We start from the raw sequence: 22,290 nt of genomic DNA, 5'->3' as shown, positions 1-22,290 counted from the left end.
ACTTCAAAGATTTCATTTCACCCTCATTTCACTCTCACTCACTTTGATCCAGGGACACTGATCTCCTTGGTATTACTCCACAAGTCAGATCTCCTCCTCCTTAGGGTTTCTGTACTCTTTCAGATTTTGACTCAACTGTCACCACTTCAGCAATGCATTATCTGATCACCCACCTGTTTAAAACTGCAATCCCTCTCCACCCAGCAACATTTCTGACACTTTCTTCTCTGCTCTATTTTCTTTATAGCAGTTATCACTTTCTAAATATAACTACATAAATATTTTTTCTGCCTCTCTCCCGTATTAAAAGTCCAGTGAAGACAGGGATTGCTGATTTTTGTTAACTGATGATTTTCTATTACCTAGTAGAACTGTGTCTAGTACGTAAGGATATTCAATAGATGTTTGTCAAATCTACAGTAAATGTTCTCTTTTAAAAAAACAACAAGGAGGAGAAGAGCTGATAGGCAACTAGATACTTATTTCATTTTCCAATTGCAAAAACATCCCAGGTACAAAACATAACTTCTTTAATAGCCTCACCATAGGATTGCTATGATAATAATCCAAAAGCTCATTATTTCTTCCAGGTACTAACGCACCCATTTTTCACCAACAATTTCCTTTATGGGGATCCTTAATGAGAAAATAGCTGCAACTATAGTTAAGTCATCCTTCATCTCTTCCATTTTTATTTACAGAAAAGAGTTTTCTTGGTAGTTTATAAGGTACAGCACCATTATTTCTTTGAAATCATATTTATTTTATTTACACAGCAGCTGAAGCTTTGCCTTCTCTTTCTCTCCTGTGTTGTGAAAATGATTACAACAGGAAGAAGTTAGGTATTATTCATTTAACAAGAATTTATTGAGTGCCACTTTGGGCCAGGCACACATCTCAGTAGAGGGAATAGAGCAGTGAACCAACAGGCAAAAACACTTGTTTTCATAGAACTTACATTTGGGTAAAGAAATAAGGGAGATGTGGGAAACAAATAATAAAGAAAATAAATAATACATAAACAAAACACAAGTTAGGTAAGATAATTAAAAAATACCATGGAGAAAAGTAAATCAGGGAAGAGATTTGGGAAATGATCTGCAAGACTGAAATATAACAGAGGGATCAGAGAAGACCTCACTGAAGCAGGGTGATATTTCAGCCATGCATCTATTTGAATGAAAAATGTTTTAGGCTGAGGGAAGAACAAGAACAAAGGCCTTGGGTTGGAATGGGTTTGGCCTGTTGGAGAAACAGCGAGGAATGCAGTGCAGCTGAAACAGAGAGGAGTAGGAGGGAAATAAATGAGATTAGAGGGTCCGGTGGGGGGGTAAAGTGTAGGGGCAAGCATGCAGGGTCTTGCAAGCCAAAGAAAGAATCATTTACTGTATTAGTCTGTTTTCACACTGCTGATAAAGACGTACCTGAGACTGAGTAATTTATAAAGAAAAAGAGGTTTAATGAACTCACAGTTCCACATGGCTGGGGAGGCCTCACAATCACGGCAGAAGGCAAAAGGCACATCTTACATGGCTGCAGGCAAGAGAGAATGAGAACCAAGCGAAAGGGTGTTCCCCTTATAAAACCATCAAATCTCGTGAGACTTATTCACTACCAGGAGAACAGTCTGAGGGAAACCACCCCCATGATTCAATTATCTCCCACTGGGTCCCTTGCACAACATGTGGAAATTACGGGAGCCACAATTCAAGATGAGATTTGGGTGGGAACACAGTCAAACCATATCAGAATCTTAGACTTTATGAGTAATGGGAAGCCATTTAAATGTTTGAACAGCAGAATCACCAGGTAAATTCAACATCCCTCACAAAAACTCTGTAAATTAACTCTTTAACTTCAAATTTTATTTAGGTTGAACTCTTGACCCCAAGCAAAAGAGTATGGTGGTTGGAATGCGAATACTAGCAATGGAAAGCAAAAGAGTATGGTGGTTGGAATGCGAATACTAGCAATGCAAAGCAAAAGAGTACGGTGGTTGGAATGAGAGTACTAGCAATGGAAATAGTGAAAAGTGATCAGATTCTGGATACATTTAGAATGTGGAGCCAAAAGGATTTGCTGATAGGTCAGATGTGTCATATTACAGAAAAAGTATCTAAGGCCAAGATTTTATATCCAAATGATGGTGGTTTAAGATCTGGGGCTCAAATTTAAACATGCCAATTTAATATACTCATTAGGCATCCAAGCACAGATATCAGTAAAACATAAAAGCCTGGAGTTAAGGAGAAAGAACCAGGCTGGAGATGAAAATTTAGGAATCATAAGTATCAGCATATGGTGTTTAAAGCCATAAGACTGAATGAGGTAACCAAGGGAGGCCACTACCAATGTAAATAGCAAAGAGAAGAGATTCCAACCTGAGTTCTGGGGCATTCATGGTATAAGCAGCTAGAAAGGCAAAAGAGCAGGGAAAGAAGACTTAGAAAGAGTGGCCAATGGGTAGGAAAAACAAAACAGAAAAAAAGTGTTGCCCTGAAAGACAAATGAAAAACTGTGTTTCAAGGAGTTGGAGAGAACAATTGTGTCAGATGCCGCTGATAGCTCAAGACAAAGGCTGAGAATGGAGCATTGGATTTAGCAGTGTGGAGGCATTATTGAATTTGAGAAGTTTTAGTATAGTGTTGAGGGGAAGTCTGATGTAAAATGCATTCAAAAGACAAGAGAGAAATTCAAGTCAGTGCAGATGGACAATCCTTTCAAGCAGTCTAACTGTAAAAGGAAGGAGAAAAAAATGGGTCAGTAGCTGGAGTGAATGTGCATGTGTGAGGTTGAGAGAAATAGCACCATATTTTTAATGCTGATAGGGAAAAATTCAATAAAGAGAAAAAATTGAAGATTCAGGAAAAAAGGAAAAATTCCTGAAGCAATGTCCTTGAGCAGTTGAGAAAGGATGGGATGAGGTGCACAAAAGGAGGAAGTATCTATTACTAGAGCAATGCCAGTCGACCCATAGTAATAGGGGAAACAGCGGAGTATAAGGAACAAGGCTAATGCAATGACTAAATATGAAAACATTTAAAATGGTTATTTCCTAACTTAATTGCAAAGCTGTAATGGCCAAAACACTGTTGGATTATGTAAAACAAAGCCTTGGAGGCCTCTTTAAAATACACCCTGATTAGGTTACAATCCTGTTAGAATTAGTGAATATATGCTTAGGAGTAAACCCAAAGTTGTGAAGGTCTGAAACTTAAAACTAGAGAAAGGCGAAGGAGGGCAGTAAACAAATTAAAAATGTAACAATATTGTCAAGCTAGCAAAATAATTAAAAAACCTTTTCTTCAACTAGATTTTAAGCTTCTAGGAGAAGAGGCCACTTACTATCATTGCTGAGCACAATGTACGTAGTTACTACTCAATAAACGCTGGTTCCATTAATTCACTTGTACGTTGGTTTGTATTGCATTAAATAGTTTAGAGAAGTAATAATCTCATGCATTATTCTCACTCAAATGCATTGTTTTCATTGATTTCTTTCATCCTTACTATTGTGCTTATTTCTCTTTTTTGCATTAGTGGTTGAACATCATAAACATTAAATATCCTATATATTTTTTGTTTTTTATTATAATCTTGAATGTATACAGCATGTAATAGCTACAAAATAGCTTAACAAGAACAGTTAAATGGCCATATTATAGAGTAATTAATGAAGGAATAAAAGGCCTTGTTAAATTGTGTTAAAATAACAATTAAATATTGAAATAACTGTGTCCATTTTAATACAATTTGGTGTTGTTTTAGCACAAGTGGTTGTCAGAGTGGGGGGTTAGAAACATATAAAAATATTTCCAATTGAAGAAAATGATAACTGATATTTTGGTTTATGAGAAAATAAACTTACGAAGGGTTTTTCAGAATTAAATTACCTACATAAAATAGGAAGAAAACATTTATTTGATTTTAAAGACGGCGGAAAAGGTTAGCCCCTCGAAGAAACTTATTTCTCTATGGTACTTGCTAACTTAGAAGGCAAACTACCACCTTAGCTAAGTCTCCAGAAAAGCACTAATAATGCTAACCCACAGAGAGATCCTTAGGTTAGTTTCCACCAAGAAACCGTACAATAGCTGAGTATAAGATCAAATAATTTGAAGAGCTCTTGTTGAAGGAAACATTTTGAGAGTGAATTCACATTATATAAAATTAGACCAAACTACCAAACTATATATAAAGAACCCCCAGAGATTGTATTTTAAAAGGCTGTATTACTTTAGGCCAGTAACAAAACACATACATAGTAACTCAATATTTACCTAATCAAAGGCAAGGCAAGAAAAGTCATACTTTAAAAAACATAAGAAAAGGTTCAAACTATGAGCTGTTTGATTAAGATCAAGACAGTATTACATAAGTGTCACCTCAAATTAAAAACAGCAAATATATTCACTAAAGACAAAAACACATAACCACAGAGGATAAAATGTCCAGAATCATTATAAATATTCTATAGAAATTTAATAATACAAATATGTGATGAAAAGCTTTAGTATTTGCAAGTAGTAAATTATCATCATCATCACAATTATCATCACCACAATAAAAAAATATATGTTTATTGTATCTTAAGCAAAAATGAATCATTTAAGCTGGGCTCTTATTTGTGAACTTCAATAGGGCAATTTATCCCATAATTTAACTATTCTATTATAGAAAAATGTTGACTCCATCAGCATGATACATAGATCCTAGGGTATTCATGGACTTTCCTACTATACAATTCTCAAAATGGCCTCTTCTCTCCTTTCTTCTCCAATTAAATTCATGTATTTTTTGGTCTGGCATGAAGTAAAAATAAGACTTCTCTTTATGTGCATTTTATTCCTACAGCATTGTACAATGATCCCACTCTTTCAACATAGTGCTAAATATTTACTCTACAAAATGTTGGTGCTTGATTATATTCTATATTGTGCGAGTCTCTAATTCATTCATTTCTGTAAATATTGCATTCTCTCCTCAACAAAACCACAATCTCCTTGAGGGCAGAAATTCTAGTTACAAAACACCTGGGCTCCCTCTACAATCATAGCACTGTTCCAGATAGGTAATGAATTCTTCATAAAAGCATGGTGTCTTGAAAAAAAGCAATCAAACTCCTTTTTGAAACATTGATTTACAAATTACAGAGTAGTAGTAAAAGGAAACTGAACACTGTCATTAATTGAAGTCTAAATAGGGTGAATAACAAAATATTACAATATAAGCCTGAGTCATTTTATCTGATGCCTAATTAACTATAGTGCACCTAAATTAAAACACATTTGCAATACTCACATGTCTTCAGGTTAATAAAATTATGAGTTATAACATGTGCACTTTTTTAAGTTTTCAAATTTTCTACAAAGACCATCAGTAAAATCAGTAAAAAATTAACAAAAATAGCTGTTATATCATTCCTCTGACAATCAAATCATCGAGTTTATAAGGCAAGCTATATTTTGATCTCTGAATTATTTAAATTTCTGGAATCCATTTCAGCCGAATCCCAAGATTTTGGAGCCAGACAGCCTGGGTTTGAATTCCAAATCTATGTTTTCTGCTGTGTGGTCAAAACATATTACTTAGTCACTGAGTGCCTAAATTTCCTCATCTGGAAAATGACAAAAAAAAAAAAAACAGAAATTACCAGAAAAAGCTGCAATAAAGATCCAATGGGGGGCCGGGCACGGTGGCTCATGTCTGTAATCCCAGCGCTTTGGGAGGCCAAGGCAGGTGGATCACCTGAGGTCAGGAGTTTGACACCAGTCTGACCAACATAGTGAAACCCTGTCTGTACTAAAAACACAAAAATTTGCTGGGTGTGGTGGCACATGCCTATAGTCCCAGCTACTGGGTAGGCTGAGGCAGGAGAATCAGCTGAACCCGGAAGGCGGAGGTTGCAGTCAGCCGAGATCACGCCACTGCACTCTAGCCTGGGTGACAAAGCCAGACTCCGTCTCAAAAAAAAAAAAAAAAAATTAAATGGGTTGGAATGGTCAAAGCCCTTAAAAGTGGCTCACATGTAGTAAACACAAATAGTTGCCATTGTTATCGATATGCTTTTGGGATATAAAAAAAGATAACAATTCTTTATATGTCTACAACTTTCTTTTAAAGTAACACTCCATGCCTCTGACAGTTCTTATGAAAATAGGGCGCATAGATATAGAAAGGATTGGTGTATTGTATTAAGTAGGTGCTACACCTCTTACTACAATTTAATACCAAGAAATAGAAAATCTCTGCAAACCTTAGTTTTAATTACCTCATTTAGAGATTTAAAAACAAATTTTCACACAGCGTGCACTGGTTACTTATGTTGGCTTATCAATGATACAGGAGTGTCTTTATGTAACAAAGAGAATAAATTATTGCCCTAACAGCAAGAATCAGAATTCCTCTTAGGGAACTATCCCGATAAACTACTTGAGGTGGAAACTCAAATCCTTAGAGATGAACTAGCATGAGATGAGGCTGCAGGGGAGAAATTTAAACTAATTCCACATCAGAAATAAAAAAGAATTCAGGAAGAAAGAAGGTATTGTAGAGTTTATGACAGAACAGCAAAATGACTTTTAAGAGAAGAAGGATCCAGTACTAAGTTTTAAGATTTTTTTTGTACTTTCTTGTTTGTCTGTTTTGCAATGTAACACCCTGAAATTCACACATACAAACATTCCTTCCAAAGCTTCAGTAAAGTCAGGTCAGGCCAACTGGTAGAGAGTCTTCCTGTTTATTTATTTATTTCAATTTTTGGTTTTCTAATGCAAACCAATGAAAGAGGCAAATTCCACACCTCCCTGGACATGATTTGGGACAGGGATAATTTGTGAGGTAAGAATGCCATCACTTCAGCAGAAACAGCTCTTCTCCAGAGATGGGTATTGTTAGTATTGTTATACTACAGGCCTGTCTCCCTCTCCCTCCATTCCCAGAATCCTCCCCACTGAACATTTTTAGAAATGCCAACATGTGATCTTCACTCACTGCTTCTAGTCACTGTCCCCCCTCCCCAACCCCATGCCCATTTGCTTTTAAGCACACCTGTCAAGTCTGTATTCTAGAACTGCTTTTGTCAAGGTCACCGGTGACCTTCATATTGCTAGCATCAATTAATGGTTAATTCTGAGACCTCATCTAACTTGATTTACCATAAATATTACTTACTTTTTGAAATGCTTTCCCCACTTGATGTCTCAGACACCACAAACACCTGGTTCCCTTAATATCAACCACATGCTCCCGCTCAGTAGTCGTTTCTGACTCCTAGGAGTCTTTAACCTCTGAGCATGGGACCAGCCCCCCTTGCTCCTGTTTTGTTTCTATCTGCCTTCACTGCTGTGATAGTGCCATTCAGCCTCACAACTTTACACAACATAATATGCTGGCAAATGTACCTCTCTAGTCAGATTACTCACCCAAATTCCGTATTTATAAATTCAACTGTCTACCTGGATTTCTCACAGGCATAAAAGTGCCACCTAAATGTTAAATAGACATGTCAGTCTCAAAAATTATCACCTTCCACAATCCTTCTGTCTCACTAAATGGCAATTCCACCCCCCTGGTTCTCAGGCCAAAAGTCTTGGAATTGCCCTAGATGACTCTCTTTCTCTTACAATCACGTATTTCATTCACTATTAAAAACTTTCGTATCTACTTTCAATATATATCCAGAATGGTACCACTTCTGACCTCTAACTGTTAACATCCTCATCCAAGCATCCATCATATTTTGTCTGAATTTTGCCATAGCCTCTTATCTGGTTGTCACACCTCTGTCATGTCCTCTTACATCAGGTTCTTTCAACCTTGGTTGTATTGATAGTTTGGGCTAAATAACTCTTTGTTGTGAAGAGCTATTCGGTGCATTGTAGGATGGTTAGCAGTATCAGCTGGGCCTCTACCAACTAACTGCTAGTAGCACACACTGTACTCACCTCCCAAGTTGTAACAAACAAAAATGTCTCCAGATATTACCAAATGCACCTGAGGGACAAAGTTGTCCCCCAATTGGGAATCATTGCCCTACAGTGTATTCTCAGTTTAGCCACAGAATGACCCTTTACAACATTAATCAGATTCTACAATGCCTCTGCTTAAAATGGACCCATAGATTTCCATCTCACAAAACAAGAAAGGAAGGAAGAAAGAAGGAAAGAAAGAAAGAAAGAAAGAGAGAGAGAGAGAGAAAGAGAGAGAGAGAAGGAGGGAGGGAGGGAGAGAGAAAGAAAGAAAGAAAGAGAGAGAGAAAGAGAAAGAGAAGGAGGGAGGGAGAGAGGGAGGGAAGAAGGAAGGAAGGAAGGAAGGAAGGAAGGAAGGAAGGAAGGAAGGAAGGAAGGAAGGAAGAAAGGAAGGAAGGAAGGAAGGAAGCAAGCTGCAGCCTGCTGGCGGTCCATGATCTGTCACCCACCCATTCCTCCTTGACCGTGTCATCTACTTCTCACCCCTTTACTCACTCTGCTCCTGTCACACTTGCCTCTTTGTTGTTCCTCAAAAACACCAGGAAAACTTTCACCTCAATGTCTAGGCACTTTGTTCCCTCTGCCTGTAGTTTTTGCCCCATGATATCTGCTGAGTTTAGTCCTTCACTTAAAAGCCATCTTCCTAATGAAGCCTTCCATGATTGCCCACTTTAAAAACTCAGCCCCTATCCCATGCCCCATCTGTCCCCCACACTTCCTATCCATCTGTTCTAGCTTTATTTTTAATGGCATGTATCTCCAATCTGATATGTGACAAATGTTACTAATTGCTTTAATGTCTGTCTTCACCTAAAAGAATGTAAGCCCCAGAAGAGAGGAGATTTTTGCCTTTTTCATTCACTGGTATATCTGCTTCTCATAGAAAAATGTCCACGGTAGACACTCAATAAATGCTTATAGATCAAATTAGGGCATGTAGAAAGGGTAGAATATGTCTGGAAAACCATCTTAGATATGAAGGGTCAAGACAGCCTCAGCTGATATCTAGGATACATCCATATGCATCACCAACAAATACTAAGCTGGTTTCTATAGAATTTATTTAAAATACGATTCATAATGTATAATGGAAAGTAGGGATTTGTCAAAATGCGTATGTGCTTAGGGGTTTTTATGTAAGGGGTATTTACAAAGCATATTTACAAATCCATTAACATATAGATCTAAATATCTGTAGGTATATAAAATAAGTAGAACTTTAAGAGAAATTTTACAAAGCACCATGGGCTATGGTAACTCCCCTAGATATATAAAAAGAAGTATGCTGGGATAAGTCAAGTAATTCAATTATATACACCATAAGGTAGCTTAGCAAGTAGCGGCAATGGTGAACAAAGCTCTTTTCTACAGATGAAAGGCTGCATGGTTCAACAGTGAGTGAAACAGAGGAACAGAAATGCTTCCTGCTGCAAGCTGACAGTTACATGGAACCCCCTGAAGTTATACATTGAGTTCCTCTGCTAATTACTGGTCTGAAGGGGACAAATAAAGATCCACATTTTATTTCTCTTGCTGTACTTGCAATATAAGCACTTGTGAATTTTACATTAGGGTCAAGCTGGGAAGTTCCCAGCCAGTTATACCTGGAGTAGATAACAGTGCCACCTTCCATGCAAATGAGGTCAAGTATTCCTTTCTGCCTTGGGTGACCACCAGGGAGATTTAAGTATAACAGATTCTAACAGGGAAGTTGAAATACAGGGAGAAAAGAGAAGGAAAACAGAACAAAACAAAACATTGATCCGGTTTAAAATAAAATTTTGCCTATGAATTCTAAAAGTACATATTTCAAAAAGATTTCAGAATTTTGTAATATCACTCATAAAAATTTTACGTCACACCCATTGATAACAATATCAACTATTCTGTCAACTTTCTGAACTAACTACTCATTGTAAGACCAATAAAGCTACACAGCAGGCAGGTACTTTAATGAAAGCGGCCTGGTTCTCCAGGGAGAAGACCCTGTGGTTCAAACACAAAAACTTTTGATCAAGTAAGCACTTTATTCTTGCCAATGAGAAATACCTTTAATGTGGAATCTGATCAAAAATGCTCTTGGGAAAGATAAGGGAAGAGGAGGGATGAGAGGGGAGCAAAGGACTGTTGTGATGTAATATTTCAAAACAGGTTTTCTGGGAAGGAAAAATAACTTCCACATTTCTAATGCACGTAGGTACTCTTTTAACTTCCTGGAAAATCTTGTTGACTCCCTGGCAAAAGCAGCAGCCTCATTGAAATTCAGATAACCAATTAATTCATTTATGCATTTGACCGACAACTACCAAGTGCATTCTCTTTGTAAAAGGAAGAAATATAAGAACACTCACAGAGAATACAATCTCCATTATTACCAAGTTTCTCTTCTCTCTTATTTGTATTGTATTTACTATAATAGTGTACTAGATATATGACTGAACAAAAATAATCTAAGGGATAACATACATCGAGGTCTGACATGTGAAAATTTGGAAGGAGAAACAAATCAATGAATGTCTTCTCCATGTAAAATATTGAGTTGTTTGGTGAGTCATCAAGACCTAGTTTGAAATCCCAACCCCTTCACTTACTGGCTTTCCAGATGAATGGAAAACTCCCTGGATCTCAACTCCCTTATATGGAAAATGTTCTAGTTGTACCTACCCTCATGGTAGTTTTACTGATTAAATATGATGTTGGCAAGCACCCCTCCATAGTACATATTCAACAAATTATAGCTATTTGGCTTGTCTTTTGGAATCCTAAACTAACATAATGCCTTTCTTAATTCCTATGAGTGCTTATTGGCAAGATTCCAGAAACACTAAATCTTATTTTACCTCTTCAAAAGAAATTATTTTTTTGTGCTTATCTTCTCTAAAAATATAAATCTCAGAATTTTCATGCTTCTGGATGGCTCAAATAAACACATGAAGAAGAAATTCCAATTTCAAGGAGCCCTTCCAATAAAATAACCAAGAAAATTCTTACCTAGTTTTGGCAAGGAATAGGGCACTTTAAAGTAGTCTTCATAAAATTCTATTAATCTCTTTGTTATATGGAGAGCATAGTCCCCGGATCCTCTTCTGATAGCATCAGGTCTTGCATATAATCGTACCTAATTAAAAATACATATAAAAGTTACTTTAGCCTTTTAGCACTTGAGTTTTATCTTCCCTGCAAATATGAATCTACACAAATCACTTAGAATACTACAAAATTTAAACAGGATTCTTGTTCATACACTATATCAAAGCACAGTGGGGCTGAAAGGACCAAACTTAAACAATTGAAGTAATTGAAGTAACCAAGTAGAGCAAGTCACAATTTCCTCGCTTTACAAGATGACATTGAGAAGATTTATACACCTTGCATCAAAATAAATATTCAACATTATCACTTACATGTGCTTGCTAGAGATAGGAAGGTACAGTGGATTAGTATAATGGGACCCTGACTATGCTGAAAGTAGGCAGGATATGGTGGCTTGGCAGGAGAAAAAATTCATGGTTTGTTAAAGACAGGTTGTATCAAGCTTCCGAAGTATTACCAGACTGAGAATATATATCTATAATTTATGCTTCCTTTTTTTCTTTGGAATCAACTGTCTTTATTCCCAATATGCAAAGTAGGGATAGAAAACTTTTCATGTAAACAAGCAATCACCATTCTGGAAGGCTGTCTGCAACTGCTCCTGGCTTCAAACTCAGCAGAGTAATTCATATTTCTAACACAATCCAGATACTTAATATTGATTTTTTAAAGCAAGCATTGTATATTATCTAGTCCTTGGCCAAAAAAAAAAAAAAAAGCCTAAAGCAAGTAACATAAAACTGAACAAAACTAACAATTGTATGGAAAAGGTTAAAATGAGATTCGTTTTCATAAAGCTTTCATAAAGCTATCTAGCATCTTTCTTTCCAAAGGCTAAATCTATTTTTCACAGATGTGGTCCCTAATCCTCATATCAATTCTATGAAAAAGAAATATGTATTTTGTGGAGCAATAGAGAGCACAGTGGCTTGGGAGTTGGATTTTAGTCCTACTCTGCCACTAACCAAGGTGGGTGATATTGAACAAATTACTTAATTTCTTTGGGTCTCAAACACTCTCATGTATAAAATGAAGGTATTGGCCACCAGCTGGCTGCTAAAGTGCTTTCAGTTCTAAAACACATTACTTCCAATCCCATTTTACAGATAAGGGAATTTGTGTTCTTTTCAAATATCTAAAAAAAAACGGTTTACTCAGTATACAGAAGTGAACACTTACATTCAATAAAAAAAGAAATTTGTACTCATTGAATATTTACATTCAATTAAAAACAAAGCTGTACATGTTATACATCATCTATTATGATTTATAATAAAAATTGATTATATGATTAACTCTTTATTATCTCTGCCTAAGGAGAGAGAACAGAAATGTGTGTAATTAAAAAGAATATAAAGTCAAGGAAAACACATTCTGACTGTATGTTTGAAAGACCTGCAATGCAGTAAGTTATTTACTAAATTCTATAACAATTATTGACTGAAATTGTAAAGCTACTTTCCTACCAACAATTAAATAAAATATAAAATTTAGTCTACAGTCACCAACATTTTGGGCTGGCAGTATTAGAAAACCAAAAACTATCAGGAGAGACTACCTGCAACAGCAGAACTTGACACTCTTAAGAAGGTAGTGGTTAGGATCCCCTACCCCTGACAATAACTGTGAATAAACATGCAATATCTGAAGTAAAGTTCATAGGAAGGAGACCTTTAAAAAAGGATGAATGTACAAGTGATTTAATAAAGAAGTGCTCTAAGGAGAAACTTACAGGAGAATGGGGGAAGCAGGAAAATGGAGGATAATAAACTAAGCAAGGGTGCAATTTCAGGTGAAGTCCTGGACTCAGCCTGATCCACAGGAGCTCTGAAGTGTGAATTACGCTGGTGAGTTCACACTGCCTTGAGGCAAGAGAACTAGACTTCCATACTCTTGCACCTTGTCATTGGTTACTGGTTACCAAGGGGAAGACATAAAACCCCAGGCACTTCTGGTTCTTGAGCATCTTGGTGATGTAGGTCTCACTGCCCAGAGATAGTCCTTTGGAGAAGATGTCCTGCATGAGCTGTTAGGAGCAAAGCAGTGGAAGCTAGAAGACATGCATACCAAACAGGAAAAGGGATCTAGTCTGTCTGTGCACCAACAACATCCACAAAAGACAGTCTTCATTAATTTGTGCATTCATTCATTCAACAAATATTTATTAGCACCCATCTTGTATCAGGGCCTGGACTAAGCATTTTTAATTTAGCAGTGAAGAAGACATGCATTATTGAGATAAAAAGCAACGAAGATACAATCACCATTCTCAAAGACCTTCTCATTTATTAAGTTGCATTGTTACCACAGATAATGATACCTGCCATATGAATGGTAAAATATAAATGTAAAATGGATACTGAGGAAGAATGAATAGCTTTCAAAAGATTCTACATAAAGTATCTAGTAGATTCATGTTAAAACCATAACCAGAACTACTCTAAAATGATACAGCAAATGTCACTGGTTTTACTCTTAGGACGCTTCCCTGTTTTTGGTGGAAACACAGCCATTCCTATCAATCGATCTTACCAGTTAGTCAAGCTATCTGTACACCCAGACAAAAGAAACACAATTAAATTAATCTGCTTGTCAAGATTTAATGGAAATGATCCAATTTAAGCAAGAAGATAAAACATATACATGTTCAGCACAGCTTCTTCATTTGCTCATTCAAACTTTTATTGTTTACCTGCTGTGTGCTAGGCATTGTACTAGGGAATAGAAATAGAACAATAAAATTCCTATCACAAAATGAACAAGACATTCATACTTACTGCTCTTAAGAGGTTCATACTATGTGGAAAAGCAAACAAATAAATTAACAACAAAAATACAATGTGAGAAATAGAACAATGTACCCTCCCTTCCCTGCCATTACAAAGGATGAACTGACTAAGCTCCTATCCAAGGCTAAGCTCTTCACATTTAATCTCCTCTTGCCTTTTCAAAGGCACAGTTCCCCAAATTCCTCCCTTTATCTCCCACATCACCAATCTATGCTTTCTTGATTACAGTTCCTCCAGCTATGGTTTCCAGATAATGCTCCTTGAAAGAGTTTCCTGTATAGCCAAGGTGAACGTGTCAGTTAACAGCCAAACCAAAACACATCTGAGAATACTTACAACCTGAGACTATCGGTGCAAGTAGGGCATTCACCTATTTATACTCCCGTTTTTTAGTCTCCCTTGAGCTCATTTCAACAAGGCTTTCATTCCCACTACTCTAGTAGAACTGTTCACATAAAGATCACTAATGGCCTCAAGATACCAAATCCAACAGTCAGTTCTCAGTCTTCAACATGCTTCAGCTGTCAGCAGCATTTGCACAGTTGATCGATCACTTCCTGTCCTTAAAGCATTTTATTCGTTTCTCTTACTTTTCTATCTATCTCACTGCCACTCCTCAGTCTCCTGCCCGATTCCTCCTTCTACTCATCCCAATCATTGATTAATGTTGGAGGGTTCCCAGGTTTCAATACATTGATCTCTTTACTTTTCTGCTACGCTCAGTGCCTGGGTGATAACATCTAGTCTCATGGCCATAAATGTCATGTAGATGCCAAAAGTTTATCCAGTTATTCCAGACTTCCAGACTCATGAATTCAACTGTCCACTTGACATTTCTACTTGCAGATCTAACAAGCATCTCAAACTTAACAGGTCTAAAACCAAACTCCTGATATCACACACACACACACACACCCTTCTCCTTCTAAAATCTTTCCCACCTCAGTTAATGGTAATTCTTTCCTTCTGTCCAGCTGTCCATACGCAACCCCTGTATGTTCATCATCCTTGTTTCCCCTCTTTCTCTCACACTCCATGTTCAGTTAGTCAGCATATCCTACTGGCTCTACCTTTAACAATACATCCAGAATCCAACCACTTCTCACAACCCCACTACTACCACCCTGGTCCAAGCCTTCTCCATTTCTTGCCTGAATGACTGCTTTATTTTCCTATTGATGCCTCGTCCCTTGCTCCTTCAAGCTGTTATGTATACAGTAATCAAAACCTTCTTGTTAAAATGAGCTTCAAATCACGCACTCTTCTGCTTTTCCTCCTTCAGTGGCTTCTCCCCTCACAGTAGAAGCCAAGGTTTTTACAAGGGCCCCAAATGTCCTATACTAATCTAATCCCTTTTAGCTCTCTGGATTCATATCCTAGCCCTTTGCTCCACACTAACTTCAATCCACTCATAACACTAGCTTCCTTTTCACTCCTCAAACATACCAGAGAGATTCTCAATCAAGGATTTTGAGTTTTCCCCTAGAGAGCCCCATGGCTAGTTCCTCCATCTTCTTTAGATACTTGTCCAAATCCCACAATTTCTGAAAATACTTCCCTCTGACCCCAGGACCATCTATCTCCTTTTCTTGCTTTATTGTTTCCAGAAACACTTATCACCATTTAGCAAAATATATGTTTTATTTATTCATTTTGCGTCTTGCTACCATTTTTTCAGAATGCACATTGCATAAGGGCAAAGATTTTTATCTATTAGCTCAAGTCACGTGGAAGAGCCAGTTTTTCAAGACAGGGATGCCCTCTCTCACCACTCCTATTCAACATAGTGTTGGAAGTTCTGGCCAGGGCAATTAGGCAGGAGAAGGAAATAAAGGGTATTCAATTAGGAAAAGAGGAAGTCAAATTGTCCCTGTTTGCAGATGACATAATTGTATATCTAGAAAACCCCACTGTCTCCGCCCAAAATCTCCTTAAGCTGATAAGCAACTTCAGCAAAGTCTCAGGATACAAAATCAATGTACAAAAATCACAAGCATTCTTATATACCAATAACAGACAAACAGAGAGCCAAATCATGAGTGAACTCCCATTCACAATTGCTTCAAAGAGAATAAAATACCTAGGAATCCAACTTACAAGGGATGTGAAGGACCTCTTCAAGGAGAACTACAAACCACTGCTCAATGAAATAAAAGAGGATACAAACACATGGAAGAACATTCCATGCTCATGGGTAGGAAGAATCAATATCGTGAAAATGGCCATACTGCCCAAGGTAATTTATAGATTCAATGCCATCCCCATCAAGCTACCAATGACTTTCTTCACAGAATTGGAAAAAACTACTTTCAAGTTCATATGGAACCAAAAAAGAGCCCGCATCGCCAAGTCAATCCTAAGCCAAAAGAACAAAGCTGGAGGCATCATGCTACCTGACTTCAAACTATACTACAAGGCTACAGTAACCAAAACAGCATGGTACTGGTACCAAAACAGAGATATAGACCAATGGAACAGAACAGAGCCCTCAGAAATAACGCCGCATATCTACAACTATCCGATCTTTGACAAACCTGAGAAAAACAAGCAATGGGGAAAGGATTCCCTATTTAATAAATGGTGCTGGGAAAACTGGCTAGCCATATGTAGAAAGCTGAAACTGGATCTCTTCCTTACACCTTATACAAAAATTAATTCAAGATGGATTAAAGACTTAAACATTAGACCTAAAACCATAAAAACCCTAGAAGAAAACCTAGGCATTACCATTCAGGACATAGGCATGGGCAAGGACTTCATGTCTAAAACACCAAAAGCAATGGCAACAAAAGCCACAATTGACAAATGGGATCTAATTAAACTAAAGAGCTTCTGCACAGCAAAAGAAACTACCATCAGAGTGAACAGGCAACCTACAAAATGGGAGAAAATTTTCGCAACCTACTCATCTGACAAAGGGCTAATATCTAGAATCTACAATGAACTCAAACAAATTTACAAGAAAAAAAAAACAACCCCATCAAAAAGTGGGCAAAGGATAGGAACAGACACTTCTCAAAAGAAGACATTTATGCAGCCAAAAGACACATGAAAAAATGCTCAGCATCACTGGCCATCAGAGAAATGCAAATCAAAACCACAATGAGATACCATCTCACACCAGTTAGAATGGCAATCATTAAAAAGTCAGGAAACAACAGGTGCTGGAGAGGATGTGGAGAAATAGGAACACTTTTATACTGTTGGTGGGACTGTAAACTAGTTCAACCATTGTGGAAGTCAGTGTGGCGATTCCTCAGGGATCTAGAACTAGAAATACCGTTTGACCCAGCCATCCCATTATTGGGAATATACCCAAAGGACTATACATCATGCTGCTATAAAGACACATGCACACGTATGTTTATTGTGGCACTATTCACAATAGCAAAGACTTGGAGCCAACACAAATGTCCAACAATGATAGACTGGATTAAGAAAATGTGGCACAGATATACCATGGAATACTATGCAGCCATAAAAAATGATGAGTTCATGTCCTTTGTAGGGACATGGATGAAATTGGAAATCATTCTCAGTAAACTATCCCAAGGACAGAAAACCAAACACCACATGTTCTCACTCATAGATGGGAATTGAACAATGAGAACACATGGACACAGGAAGGGGAACATCACACTCTGGGGACTGTTGTGGGGTGGGGGGAGGGGGGAGGGATAGCATTAGGAGATATACCTAATGCTAAATGACGAGTTAATGGGTGCAGCACACCAGCATGGCACATGTATACATATGTAACAAACCTGCACATTGTGCACATGTACCCTAAAACTTAAAGTATAATAATAATAACAAAAATAAATAAATAAATAAAAGCCAGTTTTGTGAGTCGAAATATTTTGTTCAGTTTGCCTCTCAAATGCCTACTAGATACAACTTTGATGAATTAATGAGCAAATGAATGAGTTTCATAGGTATGTATAGGTCCTAAGGAAGTATGAAGTATGTAATAAGGACCCATCTCAGAAGAGGGGAAGTTTCAGCTGAATCTTGAAAGATAAGCTGGACACAGGAAGCTACCAAGAGGAGGATGATATCCCAGACTAAGGTAACAATATGTACTATGACAACAGTTCTGACCAAATAATAAGTGACCGTAAAGGGATTACTGAATACTAGGATGTTATTTTAAAATGTGTGGGAATTGGCCAGGCGCAGTGGCTCACGCCTGTAATCCCAGCAATTTGGGAGGCCAAGGCAGGTGGATCTCACCTGAGGTCAGGATTTTGAGACCAGCATGGCCAACATGGTGAAACCCCATCTCTACCAAAAATATAAAAATTAGCTGAGCATGGTGGTACATGCCTGTAATCCCAGCTACCTGAGAGGCTGAGGCAGAAGAATTGCTTGAACGGTGCAGGCAGAGGTTGCAGTGAGCCAAGATCACGCCATCGCATTCCAGCCTTGGTGACAGAGCAAGACTCCATCTCAAAAAAAAAAAATAATATTAACAATACATTTTTTTAAAGTGTGGGAATTCATAGGAGGATATTAAGCCAGAACATGATAAAATTAGTTTCACATTTCAGAAAAATCACAACCTATACTAGGTGAACTAAGATATAGAAAGCTGCCTGTTAAAACTGCAGGCAGAAAGACTAATTAGAAAAGTGAGGAGATATATAGTGAAAGGTGACACTGAAGAAGTAAAGAGAAGCTACAAAATATATTACACAAGTGTCTGTATACCGAATTGCAAAATATGAATTTAATACCATCGGCACAAGCAAGTCACTTAAAGATTTTAAGCCACAGAATGACATGATCAGAATTAGGTTTTAGCAGACTACATCGGCTGCAGTGAAGATGATGGATTAGGAGGAAACAGAAACAAATAAAAGGACATGAGTTAGACTATTGTAGAAGTCCAGATGAAAGATAACAGTGGTTTGGACTGGAGAGATGGCAGTAGGGATGCAGAGAAATAGATGGATTTATTCAATCAGTCCTAAACCTCTGTTGAACATGTCCTTTAGTTACCAGGTAAAGCCAATTGTAGTCACATTTTTACTTAAAAACAATCATTCACCTTATCTATACTCCCAGTATCTCACTCCAGTGACCTGCTGGAACACATGAGACCCAGTTGAACAAGTGGGAGAAAAGTACAAAATATTTTGCAAACCGAGTAATTCCTGTATGGTTAATCAAGTGAATTTTGTACAATAATTCACTTTACGCTGTGAAAAAAAATCACAGTTGTTTTCTTCTTTTAGAGTAACTAGGTCCTACTTAATCATAACATAGAGAGTAAATCTTCATAAACATAGTTATTACTCAAAAGCAATAAAATATAATTTTATTACACCTGCTTATTTGCAGCGTTTTCTGACATTCCATGATAAGAGCCCAGCTCTGAAACTGTAAATTGCTTACTAGGCTTTATCTCTTCCTCTGCAGAGCTTCTTCCAACAACCAATATGAACCAGACTCTATAAACATTTAGTCCGGTGGAAAGGACATTACACTAGGAAATGGCATGCAGGGACTGGAGGGTCGACTTTCTGTAACTACTGTCTAGTTGTGAGAGTCATTAACTTCTCTGGGTCTCAGCTCAAAGTTCCTTCCGGGGGCTATAGTTTATCATTATCTATTTATTATATTACGTCTGAGAGGTTGGTGTGTCATACAAACATGCCAAAATTCTTCTCATCTAGTCTACGTTTATTTTGAAGAGAAAATAATGAAAAGGTTTTTTTTTGTCCTGACACAGTTTTACTCCTTTACATTTTTTATCTCCCTTGACAACACAAATCAACTGCTCAGCTACCTTTCTCCATCCTTTACTCCTGTGTATTCTTCTTTGCTTTCCTGACTGGCCATGAACTTGTTACTGATTGAACAGAAATCACTGTAGTAACCAACACAAAACAGACGCTGACTGTGGAAAAATATGCTTATGGCACCACCCTGGTGGTAATACATCATAGTAATGAGCTAAGGTGGAGGACTACAAATTTTTGATCCCTTAGAATAAAATGGGAGCTCCTGTTGGTGTTTCTATGGGACCTAGTAGCCTTTACTCTGTAATTTCATGGACTCGCTATAAATATGTTTATTTCATCTCTTTATAGAATTTTAAGTATTTTTATCATTGAAAGGAAAAACATACTAAAGGCAGATATCTTCAACCCCTTTGGTCATCTCACTTTCCCACAAGTCAAAGATGGCAATAAAGTTTCAGCTATCCTGACACTGTGGGTGGCTGCTTACAGGACATGCTGGGAAGAATCCTGAGACCATATCTGGACTTGGCAGAAAAAAGTGCTGTAATCCGTGAAATGCCAGCTGTGTACACAAGGGTAGGAAACACAGCACTGGTGCCAGATACTCAACACTATTAGGGTAGAATATTCTTTAGGAAAGTGTCAAAATGGAAGAGAACTTCAGATAGATTTGAATTAATTATATCTCATAGCTGTGCAATTTAGAAAAAGAACATCAAAGACTGTTTAAGGATTTCATCAGTGGGACATTTATTTATTCAGTTAATAGTTAATAAGGGTCTATTAAGGGTCAGGTCGCTATTCACATGCTGAGTGTCCAAAAGTAAGCAAAAGACAAAAGCTCCCTTCTTTCAAGAAGCTTGTAGTCCACTGGGGGAGACACAATAACATGGTCCTATAATTTAGAGTAACAAATTTGATCTAATTTACATTGGCTCTTCAGAAAAGTTCTATCTAAAGAGATGGTGACTCAGCGGAACAAGGTCAGAGTCCCATGAGAGTAAAGATGAGCAATTATTCAAATTATTACATACAAAGTTCTATCTTTCATTGTACTAAAATTATTGAAAGGTAAAAATACATATATAATTGCAATATAATGCAAAAAAGAAGACATTCAGTTGTCAGAATCATTATGAAATCTTCTACTAAATAAATTTAGAGACTTTCTTCTAATAACTTAATGTACCTTACAGACTTTTTAAGTTTATCATCATAAACTACTTGGAATTAGCAATAAATTCTGATTTTGTTCGTTAAGAATTTGAAGAGATTTTCTAGTCGTTGATTCGATTTCAAGGGAATGAAACTAAATCTCTCTGTCTAAAGCCTTTCTTCTAGACTGTATTAATGATTTGTTGTTTAAAAATGAATTGTGGTAGTTGTTATATAATCACGTGAAACAGTGTATAGCTATACCACACAGCCAAGAAAAAGAAAAAAACATTTACAACAGTAGTGCACCTGTTAAAGACTTAAATAACATTTTCTCTAATTTGACATTTGTAATGTGGTACTTTAAGTTAAATAAACCTTCTGACTTGCCAGAGTTATTCTCTGAGAAAATTTTATGCTGCAAGAGTACGTCAGAAACTTTGGAAGACACAGTAATTATTTCACAGCTTTAAAATACCACTATAACAATACATTTACTTTTCCTTTTGCCTATAACTGAAAAACTAGTCCCCCTCTTTAATAATTCCAAAACCACAATGCACTGAATTGCAGCCAGTAAAGCTGAATTAATTCACCTATGTGAATATAATTTGATTTGGGGATTCTTCCTACAAATCAGGAAAACAGAACAAGCCAGGGAAAAAGCAGCAGGGTGATACAAAGAGGAAAGGATGTTGTAAACAAGAAACTAAAAGCTCAGGAGTATTAGTCTTATTTAAAATTCAGAAGATAACATTTTTTTTTCTAAGCAAAAGGGAAATAAATACACATGAAAGTCTAGAAGAAACAGGGAACTAATGCCCAGATTCACATTCAAGAGCCAATGAACATAAAGAAGAGGCTGGAAGGAGGAAAGGGAAGGCACTGGCCCGGGAGTGGCAAATAGCAGAGCCCAAAGAGCCTTGACGTCTCATATGAAGACTGGACATGAGGCTTTGAGGAGTTGAGAGCCACTGCCGAGTTTGAGGCAGAGTGACATGATTGAAAACGATAAAGGGAGATTATTTAGGCAACAGAACTTAAGATGCATTGAGACAAGAAGGCCAGTGAGTAGAAAAGCATAATATTACAGGTGAAGAATTTGTGCTGTGGTTTTTACGGCAAGAACAGCCAGTAACAGGCACTCTCCATCACCATAGTCGAAGAACTCATTCTGAGAAGGAGGAGAATTTACAATTGGTGATGGATGGGCAGTAAAATCTCAGTGCTAAGAAGGAGGCACATGATGATATGAAAACCACAACTACCTCAAAACCTATCAGTCTAACAAAAACACATTGCAGAAAGACATCTCAAAGCCTCTTGGTGAATCTCACAAAGAATCTGCACCACAGACACATATAATGGATATTTTGAGAACGATTACTTAGACTTCTTTACTGAGGTCAAAAGTCAGCCTTACACTAAATTTCACACCATAGCAAATACTGTTATAAGGCAAATCTAAGTATTATCATTGATAAAGTTGCTCTAATGGCCTGTCCCTGCTTGTACTTTCCCCCTTCCCTCTTTATA

At 37.2% G+C, this 22,290-nt stretch overlaps 1 protein-coding gene across 3 annotated transcripts in view; it reads right to left on the bottom strand.

Moving 5' to 3' along the window:
- The window catches only part of TRHDE (thyrotropin releasing hormone degrading enzyme), a 393,091-nt gene that overhangs the window by 276,324 nt on the left and 94,477 nt on the right, over window positions 1-22,290 (bottom strand). For all 3 annotated transcript variants that reach the window (XR_010148080.1, XM_016923853.4, XM_016923855.4), the window contains exon 3: window positions 10,962-11,088. Coding sequence is in view for 2 of the 3 variants with exons in the window: in XM_016923853.4 (XP_016779342.1) it covers window positions 10,962-11,088 (127 nt within the window). In the remaining variant the exon portion in view is untranslated. The remainder of the gene's footprint in view (window positions 1-10,961; window positions 11,089-22,290) is intronic.

This window comes from Pan troglodytes, chromosome 10 (genome assembly GCF_028858775.2).
Source record: "Pan troglodytes isolate AG18354 chromosome 10, NHGRI_mPanTro3-v2.0_pri, whole genome shotgun sequence".
Lineage (NCBI taxonomy): Eukaryota > Metazoa > Chordata > Mammalia > Primates > Hominidae > Pan > Pan troglodytes.
This window is presented reverse-complemented; position numbering and strand designations above follow the sequence as displayed.